The following is a 13,586-nucleotide window of genomic DNA, read 5'->3' on the forward strand; positions in this document are numbered from 1 at the left end:
TTTCAGGAGAAAAAGAAACTTAGTTGTTTCTCCTGTGTCTACAAGAAGATGTCATAAAAAGTTCAGAACAAAGGTCTTATCTTGTCTAGCATCTCATTCCCTACAGTGGGCATCCAAATGCTTCTGGGAATCCCACATGAAAAGGAAGAAAGCAACTTTACTTCTACACGCCAGGAACTAATATTCAGTAGAGGAAACAGCAATGTCACATTTGATAACAATAACATTAAGAACACCAAAAACCAACAACAGAAAACAGATTTTTAAATATAATAATACTCTGGGGAAGTATTCAGTGCCCAAATCTGTGCATCTTCATCCTCATTTTCTGTCAGAAAAGGCACGCCTGTAATCCGATACACAGATTTCCTGGGAGGAAGACCAACTGAACTCTACAGGAATTTTTTTTAATAGACATATATGGAACTGTGCTTGTTATTTTACAAAATAAGCAGTCCTCAACAGCACTATGAGACGGGCAGCGTAACTTACCAAAAGAAATACTTTGCTATCAGGCTTAACTTTGTGTTTTTCCATATATTTTATGAGGCTACTATTGGCATACCTGAAAAACCCAACGGAAAAACATGTTTCAAAAGAGTAACACATTAACAAAAACATAGAAATGTATGTAGTAATTTACATTCCAAATAACACTTTCTGAGTTTTTTTAATTTACTGAGACAAATGACGTACTGCAAGGCAGGTGGTGGTGTTTTGTTTGTGTCTCATGAATATCACTTTTTTTTATTCAAATATATAAACATGGATATGGCAGTATGTTTTATTATGGGATGTGAGGTAAAATGTATTTATTGGGTATGGGATGTATTAAACAAATGCAGGGGTGACTGACTTGTCACAAAATTCCTACATTTATCAATCTGATTAATTGATATTCCATTTTTAACGGAGGTTCAAGGAAGCTAAAAATACCACAAAACAACATAATACAAAATATAAACAGTAGCAAGCGATAGAATTGAAACTTAAACCAGGATACAGAAAAAACATAAAAACAGAAGAAGGAATATTGAAGGCTCGTCATACAGACTCATACTACTCAGCCTAGACTAGAGTAACCACATGGAGTCCTTAGCCCCAGGCAGTGTGGCTAGTAGTCAAGGATGAGGAAGTTGTAGTCCAAGAACACGTAGAGAGCACAATTGTTTACTACCCTTGTACTAAGCAACGTGTTACATATAAATGAAGTCAATAAAAAGTTGATCCTAGTAATAATATTTTAGAAGCATAATTGCCATTAGTCAATGATACATAGCACTTACGTCGTTCTCCTAAAGTCCTTTTGAAGTGTAGGATATTCTGGCATCTTCCTAATGTCTTCCCAGTCTTTGTCTTTGAGAAGAAAAAGCAATGTTAAAACTTATTGAAGTATAAGAAGATATACTGTACACAAATTAATGCATTTTTACTCCCCGGTAATATAAGACACTATATAAAGGATTTTGCATGGGGCTCCTTCATAACATTAAATTACCTGCAGGAAATCCCATTACACTGAATATGCGATCAAGTTGATCATGATGAAAAGGGTTGCTTGTTTTGATGTCTTCCTGACGACAGTGGAAGATAGGTTCTGAAGTCAATAGCTCAGCAAATATGCAGCCAATGGCCCATATATCTAGGAAAGAAGATCACATGTGCAATCGAGGTAGCCTCATTTATTTTTTTACTGAAGAAAGATACTTCTAATGTTCATCACAAAATGTTGATGAAATATATAGCAAATATGCATAAACAAAAATGGCACAGTTTTGATGCAACTAAATGAAACAAAATGCCCTGTAAATTCCACATGAATACAAACTTTCATAATCAGATATTGTACAAAACTGATTCAAAGCAGAAAAACTATTATGTCTGATGACAAACAAAAGCTATTTTGTTGACTATCTAAAAAGACATTCGAACAAACTCAAGCAAGAATTTTCTGCAACATTTCAAACTTCTTTAACCAAATTATGAATGCTAGCAATGATTATCAACCCTTGCTTTGGAATTTCCCAAAGGAGGTTGTCTAGGGTGGGTTAGATGGGGAGGGTGGGTATAATGATGAAGAATCAAACAAATTATTTGGCCCAAAGGTACTTTCATGAAAGTCACATGAAGAAGTTTCTATTTATATAAAATTAGCCCAGGGCATTTCTGGTTGAAAGGAGACTGGTTGAGTTGTGCAGGGGAAGGGTTTGGAGAAGCTGAAACATACTGCTGCGATTGTCCCCCTGAAGGGCCAGCAGGAGTGTCAAAGATGACAAGAGAGCTTGTAGAATTGGAAGCTACAGTCACTGTCTAGAAAACGCATGTGCTGCGCATTAGAGTAACACGCTTACCTCTATCGTATGTCCCAAAGCAATGGGCATCCAGAAGTATGCAGCACGGAGGTGACATTTACCGGTAGCTATCATGACTGGGAGCTGTTCAAAGAACTATCCTCCATGAATTAGTTTTAACCCTCATTAAAACATACTTGCACACTGTGATCAATCCTTATTGAACCCAGTGGGACTTTTCTGGGTTAACAGATATAGGATTCCACTCTTAGACCAGGGGCAATCAGCTGCTGCCAGCACCATTTTTCTAGCAATCATTTCAATAAAACTATGTTGTGTGAAGACTTACGTGTATTTGTCCCAAATCTATAGTATTCTGAGAGAGGGAGAGAAATTCTCTTGTATTACTTTAGCCTCACTATTCCTAGCTTTATTAATGCTGTCTGCCATCACCACCCCTCCTGCCCAAATACCTCAGGAGAGACACAATATCACCATGTAGTGTTCCCCACATCCAAGGGCTTTTTTGGGGGGGGGGGGAATAGCAGCTGCTAGCCAGTGACTACCAGGGAAAATTCAGAAATTAGCACTCCATCATTTCCCCCCCCCCCCCCGCATTTTCTGGAGGTGTTTGGTTTTCCCACCCAAAATTTCAACTCCAGATTTCTCATGAGGACTTTCAGGTGAGTGCTAAATTATTTTTGAGCTTTCTTTGAACTTTAATAGGAGCATTTATACAAAAAATTCTAGCAACTAACTACTCATGGCTTGCACTAGTTAAGCATTAAGATAATAAAGCAGGGTTACTTGTTTAAGTTTAATCATAATTTTAGAATGAAAACACTGCCATTTGGAGGAGCACTTAACATAGGGAGAGAGCTGAAACAGAGTTAGAAAAACACAATTCTTGGGATCATGCTTTCAGCATTTTCAGGGCATTCATTTATTTACTGTTCTGAGGTATTCTTGCCTGAGACATCATACGCAAAGATAAAGGACACATATATTGTTTTACAGATATTGAAATTGTTTCTCGTGTTAAATTATTCTAGAATCTTACCAGGTACACAGTCACCATTCAACATACCGTAAATAAAACTCAATGCATTGGGGAAGGAAATTTGTCCACACTCATGATACCACAATGAAATCTCTTTTGCCACAGTGATTATTAAGGTCTCTAAGTTATATACTTTGGGCATAAGCCATCTAGAGTTACCGTAGGCACTGCCAAGTTCTATTGTTTTCAACAGGAGAGCTAAGCACATGCTTTGATCTGTTCTACCAAAACCAAATTTGACTTGGGAACATTTAATTTTGGCTGGATTGTACACTTAAGTTTTTTAAGAACCTGCCATTTTGGTCTCAGGCTTCATCCACCATATTGCAAAATCACTCCATTGTCTGTTTACAGCAATATTTATTCTGTACACCTGTTATGTGGCACGTAGGCCAGGTAATTGTCTCACTGTTCACAAAATGGTCTTATTGATGCTAGTACTGTATCAGAAATCAATCAGCAATAGCCCTTTGTGCCTCTCACTGTTTTGCTGAGAGCAGCTTCTTGAAACCAAAGAATCTGCTGTGCTTGCTACTGTACATCTGCTTGAAGGGAGTTCTGGTAACTCAGTCACCAGACAGTTCAAGTTGACAAATGTTCTGACCAGATGCCCAGAATTATGGTAAAGGGGAACTGACAGTCAACAAACATTTGCAGAAAATGTCCATTAATATTTGAACTTAGTATACTGGTTTGCTTATTGATAATGCTGGAGCATGCTTAAAAGCCTTAATGATTATTTAGCCTAGTAATAATCTATACATTGGTTAGAAGTGCTTTTTGGAATCTATGGGTTATACTGTCAATGCAAATGATTAATTGTATCTGTTGCTTACAAGGTAGAATGGAAAGCACCCAGGTTTTGAGCAACCCAGTGCTGGTCACGGGTTTGCAAACCAGGATATCAACCTGGACTTGGCTGCACGCCCAGAAAGTATGACTGAGAAAGGGGTTTTTTGAACATCTTAAATTGTCACAATGACCTAATGGCTTTGTACCTAAAGATTGCTGATTTTTGCAGTTTACCAACATGGGCAAGGGAGGGCCGCTACCTCACTGATTGGTTAACATTCTACTGCAGTATATGAATATGTAATCCTTGATGTAATGTTTTACGCCTATTTTGAAAAGGTATGTAACCCCAAATCACTAGTCATCAGGGTCCAGAACTTTGGAGTTCTGGGCCTATTGCTGTCAGCAATAAACTTACTTCCTATTTCTTCACAACTGTGTCTGTGATCCTTGAGAAGCCACTGAACTAAGGTTCCCAGGTTCCACGCTACAGTTACATATTAAAAAATTGAGTCCTCAGTTTAGAAAACACTATGAATAATAAGAAAAAGCTAGAACCACTCTTCAAATATATGAAGGGCTCGTCCATACTGGAGTTCAATGTGGATTTGACTCTACTTGTGTCTCTTTCTTCTCTTTCTTGCGGTGTCCACACATCCACAGATAATACAACAGGAGAAGAAAATCAGATATAAAACTGCATGCTATGTGACTGGGTGCACTGAAGTGCATCACATGGGCAGGATTTTGCACAGGTGTGGTGGTGTTTCACTGGGTGCCATTTATCACTACCATCCTTGCTTCCACTTTGCTTCTATCGGCCTTGAACTTTTCCACTGGTTGTTGCTGAATGCACATTTGCAGTATTCTTATTTTTGAATCAGTTATTTTGTGCACAGTTCTAGATTTAAAATATCGTCCTTGGAAGGAGAAGGGGGGGAGTGTGGGTGATTCCAAATCCTTGCCTGACTAGGTGCAACACACCTATTTCTTTAACAAGCTGATATCCTCTCCAACTAAGGATATGCTCCAGGAGTGGGAAGAGGTGGTCTCTGGGAAAGCATTATTCAGTCAATAGGAATGCAGAAAGATGGGTTTGTGATGGGTGATTTGACTGCATGGTGAGATAGTATAGTGAGCACTCACAATGCACGTTGGCCCCTGTGAAGTCGGAAAATGTAGCCATGAAATCCTGGAAGCAAATTAAGTTGCTGGGTAGGATGTTGAAATCCAGGACCCCCAACACAGCATTCTCAGAAATGCTACTGTTCTATGTGGTGGTGTCAGAAGAAAAAGTTTGGATGTGTTATGTACCAGAAAACATTTTGGAGAAAGCCCCACCTTTATAAATTACAAAAGGACACACTCCACTTGAGAAAAATGGTTCGGATGAGAGTCAATCCTGACAGGACAAAGGTTCCATAAGTAGGCGATTCGTCTCGTCTAAGAAATGTTGTTGTACTCCCCTTAAAAGGATAAAACGCCTAGTTTGGGAGTATTCCTGGCTCTAGCTTTGTCACTGGAAGTTCGGATAGTGGCAAGGAATGCCTTTCATCTGCTTAGGCTGCTGTGCCAGGCTCACCCTTTCTTGAACAGCATTAGCTATCCATCCTTGAGAAACATCTAGGATTGTCTACCATAATGCACGGTACGTTGGACTGCCTTTGAAGACTGTTTGGCAATTCCAGTCAGTTGAAAATGCAGCTGCCAGGATGTTGATCAGGGTTGGTTGTTGGGAACATATCTCACCAGTTATTGCAGTAAGTTTGCTGTCTTCCAGGCTCTTCCCAAGTACAAGTCTAAGTGTCGGTGACTACCTTTCAAGCTTTGTATGGCTTACAACCCAGGCACCTGAAGGAATGCCTGCTCTCATAAGCAAGTTGCCCATACATGGAGGCTCCATCCATTCTTTAGAAGAGGTTGTCCTCTAGGTGCCCTGCCAGGTAATGCACGTGGCCACCAGAGAGCCTTTTTGATGATGTGGTTCTGTTTCTTGAACTCACTCCCAGATAGGCTTGTCTGGCATCAGTATTGTTATTCTTCTGGCGCCAAGCAAATGTGCTTTCGTTCTCCCAGGCTTTTAAATGTATTTTAATACATTTTCTGCTTTAACATGTTTGCTGTACTTTAATTATCTTGATTTTGTAAGCCATCCTAGAAGCTCCGCTGAAGGGCATATAGGTATGTAAGGGTCTACCTATCTAGCCACACACACACATACGCATAATGAACAGTTATAGATGACACATTTCCTGCAAATATATTGGTTGTCCTTTCCCTGCATGCTGAGCTTCAAAAGGAGTGCTTATAAATCCACAAGCTATTACTAAATAAGGCAAGTCCTCTTATGAAGGTTGTGCAATTTAGATTCAAATGGTATTTAATATAAATATATTTCAAGCTGTAGCGTGAGATTTGAATCACACCACAGAAAGAATGTGCATGTAATAAGCACTGTAGCTGCAAAGCATTATATGATTAACTCATTAACTTTTTTTGTAAAGTGTGCATAATGCTAAAGGCAAGTCTGGACTCAAGAGGTACATAAACAATTATAGTTATTATGTCTGCTGCTTGTCCTCCTTGCCATGAACCTTCATATGAGTATCCTGGTATATTTATCTGTCTGATCGTGTCTTATCATAGCCTTCAATAACACATCTTGGAACACAGTTGTACCACAGCTTCCCTGACTTTCTCAATTTATCACACTTATTCTTAGGCATTTTTCTCTGGATGTGTCACATGCTACAGGGATATCACATTTTCTACACAACCAAACTGCTGTATTTAACATCTAGGAAAATGCAGTGTATCTCCCGTATAATAATAATAATAATAATAATAATAATAATAATAATAATTTTATTTATACCCCGCCCTTCCCAGTCAAGACCGGGCTCAGGGCGGCTAACAACAAAAATATCAAAACAAGCATAAAAGAAACAATTCAATTAAAATACAGATTAAATACAATGTTAAAATTCAATTTTAAAATTAGGCATCTACAAGTGGAACCTCATTTAAATATCTGTAGGATAAAACCTTAGGAGAGGGTAACACCGGGGTCAGACTGAGTCAGTCCAAAGGCCAAGCGGAACAGCTCTGTCTTGCAGGCCCTACGAAAAGATGACAACTCCCGCTGGGCCCTAGTCTCCTGAGAGAGAGCGTTCCAACCAGGTCGGGGCTAGTACTGAGAGGGAACTGGCCCTGGTCCTGGTCCTGGTCAAGGCCAGTCTAACCACCTTGTGACTCAGGATCTCCAGTATGTTATTATTTGTGGACCTTAATGTCCTCTGCGGGGCATACCGGGAGAGGCGGTCCCGCAGGTACGAGGGTCCTAAGCCACATAAGGCTTTAAAGGTCAAAACCAGCACCTTAAACCTGACCCTGTACTCCACTGGGAGCCAGTGCAGCTGGTAAAGCACTGGATGAATGTGATCCCACGGCGAGGACCCCGTAAGGAGTCTTGCCGCGGCGTTCTGCACCCGCTGGAGTTTCTGGGTCAGTTTCAAGGGCAGCCCCGTGTAGAGCGAGTTACAATAATCAAGCCTAGAGGTGACCATTGCATGGATCACTGTGGCCAGGTCAGGCTGAGAAAGGTAGGGGACCAACTGCTTAATGCGGCGGAGATGGGAAAATGCCACCTTGGCTGTGGTTGCAACCTGCGCCTCCATGGAAAGGGAGGCATCCAAGGTTACACCCAAGCTCTTGACAGAAGGGGCTGACATTAACTGAGCCCCAGCAAAAGATGGAAGTTGGCTCCCCCCCGTCCCATGTCATCCCGACCCAACCAGAGGACCTCTGTCTTCAAAGAATTTAGCTTCAGTCGACTCCCACGTAGCCATCCAGCCACAGCTTCCAAGGACTTGGTCAATGTGTCCGGGGCCGAGGCAGGATGGCCATCCATCAACAGATAAATCTGGGTGTCATCAGCATATTGATGACAACCCAGCCCAAAACTCCAGACAATCTGGGTGAGGGGGCGCATGAAGATATTGAAAAGCATTGGGGAAAGGATTGCACCTTGCGGGACTCCACACATCAAGGAGTGCCGCGGCGACAACCCCCTCCCTAGCCTAGCCACCCTCTGTCCCCGACCTGAGATAAAGGAACGCAGCCCCTGTACTGAGGGACAAGTTGATAATCTCAACCAGGGGACCCCGTACCTCGTCTGGACACGCTCTAATCAGCCAGGACGGGCAGGGGTCTAGGGAGCAAGTGGTGGGCCTCCCAGCCTGGAGGAATCTGTCTACATCAGCGGGGAGTATCCGGTTGAAGTGGTCTAATACTGGACTCAAAGACAGTCGAGGGGCCTCCAGTTCTGCTATTGTATCTAAATTGGCAGAAAGGTCACGGCGGAGTGTCAAGACTTTCTCCGCAAAAAAGCTCGCAAATGCCTCACAGCTATGGGTCGAATTTGTACTTAAAATTGACTGATCCTCTAGGGCGAGAGCTAGCGGATGCGATGAAAGCTGAGAAGTAAGACTTCTTTACGGCTTTCACCGCCATCTCATAGGTTTTCATAAGCGACCTATAAGATGTTCTTCAGGCTCCGTCGCGAGTATGCCGCCATACTCGCTCGAGCCGTCTGAGGTCCCGCTTCATTTTCCAAAGTTCCTCGGTGAACCAAGGGGCCCGGTTTCAGCAGGGTCGCAGAGGGCACTTAGGTGCGATCTCATCAATGGCCACCAAGAGCCGGTTATTCCAGTTCTCGACCAGCTCATTTAAAGAGCCGCCAGGGGGAGCAGGGTCCCGTAAGGCCTGACAGAATCTATCAGGATCCATCAGCCTTCGCGGGCGAACCCAAATCGGCTCACCACCCAAGCGGGGCAGGGGTGGTAGGTCAATCCTGGCTTTCAGAGCATAGTGATCAGACCATGGCACTTCCACAATTGAGGACAATGATCACATCTATACCTGCACCAAAAAACAAATCCAGCGTGTGGCCTGCTTTGGTTGCGGCCACATGTATTTGCTTTGTGGGTTTAGTTTGAGATCATCACAAACCAACCTTCCTCTTTATCCACTTTCCTCTATTTCATGAAGCACTTAAAAACACACACACACACACACATAGTTTTAGAAGTTGTGAACTCCCCTGCTCCTAATGAAACCATAGTGCTTTACATAACAGTAAGAGCAACCACACAACTGCTTATCCATCATTAAGATGCGCTGCGATTCCACTATTTAAGGAGTTTGTGTGTATTTTCCACTATTGCTTCATCCTGTACTCCTGGTGCAGTGCATTATGCAGAACACCTAGACAAGCAACTTTGAAAAGCCATTGCATACAGTAGAACGTGCATCTCAAGACACTGCATTGGTCTGAAAGTGACCAAAAGAAACAATATGCCCATTGTATTCCATAATACAATGGTACAGACAAAGTAATGTGCCATTGTAGCTACAGAGCATGTATATGTATGGATATGTGTGGAATGGGTGAAGCACAGTCGGTGAATAGTTCAGCTGATCATATGAACCCTCAGTAACAAACTGATCAGTGAAAATATTGCCATTTAATAAACTGACTAACTTGTTTAGAATCCTGTACAGGTATTTCTCTTAGCCCTGATGTGATCTTGTCAAAAAAAATTTTTTAAAAAGGATGGTCAACTTGTGGCCCTTCAGATGTCAGTGGAGTACGGCCTCATTAGCCATGACCCACCCTCTTATTTTCTTCCCCTGTATCTTCACATTTCTAGATAGCGGTATGAAAACGTAATATCCAAGGACATGGCATTTGAAGGCAGAACATCTGGGATATTAAAGGCTGCCAAAATGCAGAAGCTAAAAATGGAAAGGTACGTGCTAGTGATCTAATGGGTGCAGATAATGGTACTGGAGGAATGTCAGACAGCTCACTCAATGGGATAACAGTGATTGAAAATACAAGATTAATGCTAAGTGGCCATTAGAGACACCTCACTTTCTAAATCTGCATCAGCACTAACACAAAGTTCTTAGACTGTTAAACTACTGGAGGCACCACTCTCAGATGTTTCAGCGATTAGCTCAGAGGATGGGTGAATGAGAACATGCTGCCATTTCCCCTGTAATTATGGAAGGCCTTTTGAAAGAGATGGCTTGAAGCATAGAATATTTGGCACCAAAGATCCTTGGAAGATACCAGAAAAAGACTGGCAGATGGATACATCCCATAATAAAGTAAGGCTGGGTGGGCCAGCACAAACACATTCATGCAGAAAATACCCTCGGCCTATTGTGCACACAGTTTACATGCTCACTGATGGAACCATGTCTTGTTTCTGAAACATACTTGCACCAGGAGTTTCCTAGAAGTGACATGTTCTGGAGGCCCTAGATTGCAAAACCTAATATCTATACATCTGGAGACTAAAAAGGTGAGTCTAGCCACCCACTTACCAATGGCCTTTGTGTAGTGCCTTGCACCAAGTAACAATTCTGGGGCTCTGTACCAGAACGTCACCACAACTGGATCCAGATCTGCGAGTGGCTTAAGAGGTGAGTTGAATAACCGTGCAAAGCCCATATCAGCTGAAAAACAAATCAGTATTTTTATTGTACCAAAGCAAAAGCTTGGAAAGCAAGCTTCAGTGCACTGCCACTCCCCACTGAGGTTCAGCAGGCACAGCATTGTCTAGTTTCCCCCACCAAGTTAAAGTCTTGCCTCTTTTCCAGGCCTTGGGTAAGGATTGGGACTGAGGCTGCTATTAACTGTATGGAGGGGGTACAGAATTAGTAAGACTGTTAATTAATGCTAACCTTGTTGTAACATTTTAATTGTTCAATTGTTTGTCTAGGTATGTTCTTTAAATGTAATAAACCTGGCATCATGATGAAGGGAGAGATAGGAATGGGATTAAATAAATAATTCAGTAAATAATCCTGTTGCATTCTGCAGACAAAACAATCACAGGCTACAGCAGGCCTTATCAGAAGCCGCATGGAAAACAGTAGGCATACATAGACACAAATATGTTAGGGAAAGTAAAAGTAAAAGGGAATTATTACAATTTGCTGCCTTGAGTGTTCCTTGTTGAGAGGAGAGTAAAAATCACACAAACAAATAAAGGAAGGATATAATCAGGGCTATGATCTGTTCAATTAATCAAACAAAATCAGAGTTAGATGTGATATACTCTCACTGTCATCAGAGGGCTGTTAGTCATTTTTACTAACTGATCTCCTAAAATTAATATGGATTATTGCACAACTCTCATCAAGATGAATAAGTAATATGAAGTAAATTTAGGTGTCCTCAGAGAGTCACAAAAGCAAAAGTTATACACAATGGAAGTTCCCAGCAATCTGTGCTGGTATGTAAACAGACATGTGACACGCAATAGTTCCACGTCTGCACTAAAGGTGGAATGGAATTTCCCAACATGTATATCTGCCCTTATGACACTTTAATCCCAAGCATTTGTGATATAGTGTTTCAGTCCACACAGTGAGTATAATGTAGTCATAGTGTGAGATGGGGCATCACAGCTCCACAGCCCTCCCAGCTGCACTGCCACTCACCATGACTGTGACAAGGAAGGGGAAACACTGGGTTGTTGACGGCAGGTACAAATGCACTTGTGCCCACCACTGCCAACCTAATGCCTCCTCTGCTTTTGAGCTGGCCCACCCCATCCTGCTTCTAGAAAGTGGCAGTACCACCACAGCTGGACGCATGGGCGCCGGCTCCAGGGGGGCAAGGCTCTTTGGGCCCCCTCAGTCTTTTTCTTTTTCTTTTGAGGGAGCCAGCTCTCTGATTGTTGAGGTCAAATTCAGAGCTGGGCATGGAGTGATGTCAGGACATCACGTGCATGACGCCATGTCAGGCCCCTCAATGTTCTTCAGAAGATGGAGTCTCTGGCTGGGAGGACAGTTCTGTGGTGGTGCCCACGTCATAAATGGCATTTTGTACAGTGTCACAACAATGGTGTAATGACATTAAGCCCAAGATATAAATTGTTGCTGAGTTCCTGAGAACATGAGGCTTTATCCCTTTCCTTATGTTACAGACGTAGCCATAGCTGCCAAGTTCTCCCTTTTTAAAAGGGAAATTCCCTTATGCTGAATAGGCTTCCTCGTGAGAAAAGGGAAAACTTGGCAGCTATGGACGTAGCCGTTTGAAGTATTGCTAGGAATCTCCACATTAACATCATTACTGATTTCATTTCTTGGGGGGGGGGGGAGGGAATCTCAAAGTGGTTTACAACCTACATTAAAATATCAAATAAAGCAATTTAGAATAAAACATTACAGAAGAAAGTCAAATATAAAGTATACTTTCAAAGCAACATAACTAATAGAAACTAAAAAAAAATCTTAAAGATTTCAAAATAAAACATTACAAAGGAAGTCAGCTACAGAACACACATTTAATGCAGTATATAAAATGCACATTTAAAACAGCATAATTAACAATAAAATAAAATATTATCATGAGTATAAACATTGCTGATGCTGCTGATGCTGCTAATCCTGCCAATGGTGGTTCATGGTGGATAGCGGCTGTGAAAGCTCAAGCTTGATGACGTGAGTCTACACTAAGAGACAAGTCAATATGGTCTCTGGCCTCTTCAGCAACTTCAGCTTCTGTAGCTGGAGTCAGTAAGGGCAGGTGGAAAAAGGCTTCCAAGTCAGGGAGCAGGTCTTCCAGGGTTCATAGTCATTATAATCTTTGGCCCTTCAGCAGTCATCACATTACAACCTTAATAAAAGCAGTTGCAACAATTTGCATTAGAAATGTAATGAATACTTACCAATTTTAACTCTTCCTCTTTCAGGACCTTCTCCCATTACCAGAATATTTGCTGGTTTCTGAAAAAAAGGTAAAATATTCTGCTGACTAGCTGTTAAATCCACATGAAATTAAGTCTTCTGTGTACTTTAGAAGTTTAAAGTACTCAGATCATGATCACTTTTCCTCTTTCAAATTCAATTTTAAATTGTATGCAAGCAAATACATTATGTTTTACATTATGCAAAACAGAGTTTCAAATAATCACGATACTGGCCTACTGCAGTTGTCCATGGCTGTAAACCAGGAAGGTGGGGAAGCAAAAGGTACCAACTGGAGCAGTTCCAACTTTTGCACCACATTTGCTATGTGGAACTAATAAGATGGAACATCAGCAACACAGTTAAATCTGCTTAGACTAGATATAATTGCAATTAATTTTGTAGGTGTCAAGCAAATATCCTGAACACAATGAAATAAAACTGCATAAAATATAATTGTGAAATCTGTCAATGCACACACTATGAGGTAGGTTTTGGTTCAATAGCAATCTAAGATGATGTAGGAAGAAAATGAATTGAGCACAACAGCATAAGCTATATCTGTGAAACAGCTATGAACCTTGCAGGTCTGTTTCTGAGTACAACCATCAGTGGATACCACCTTACACCCCTTATCCTATTTTACCAAATTATACAAGTAACAATTTAAGCTCCTC

General features: G+C 41.4%; 1 protein-coding gene across 8 annotated transcripts in view; it reads right to left on the bottom strand.

Annotated features, from left to right (window-relative positions):
- CDK19 (cyclin dependent kinase 19) overlaps positions 1–13,586 on the bottom strand; it is an 86,050-nt gene that overhangs the window by 12,584 nt on the left and 59,880 nt on the right. For 6 of the 8 annotated variants that reach the window (XM_060272633.1, XM_060272634.1, XM_035109070.2 and 3 more), the window contains 5 exons: positions 12,891–12,948; positions 10,537–10,668; positions 1,499–1,642; positions 1,287–1,356; positions 493–565 (listed from right to left, as the gene is read on the bottom strand). In XM_060272633.1, coding sequence (XP_060128616.1) covers positions 493–565; positions 1,287–1,356; positions 1,499–1,642; positions 10,537–10,668; positions 12,891–12,948 — 477 coding nt within the window. The remainder of the gene's footprint in view (positions 1–492; positions 566–1,286; positions 1,357–1,498; positions 1,643–10,536; positions 10,669–12,890; positions 12,949–13,586) is intronic. The other 2 variants (XR_004692190.2, XM_060272635.1) reach the window with 1 other exon arrangement.

The sequence above is a fragment of the Zootoca vivipara genome, chromosome 3 (assembly GCF_963506605.1).
Source record: "Zootoca vivipara chromosome 3, rZooViv1.1, whole genome shotgun sequence".
Lineage (NCBI taxonomy): Eukaryota > Metazoa > Chordata > Lepidosauria > Squamata > Lacertidae > Zootoca > Zootoca vivipara.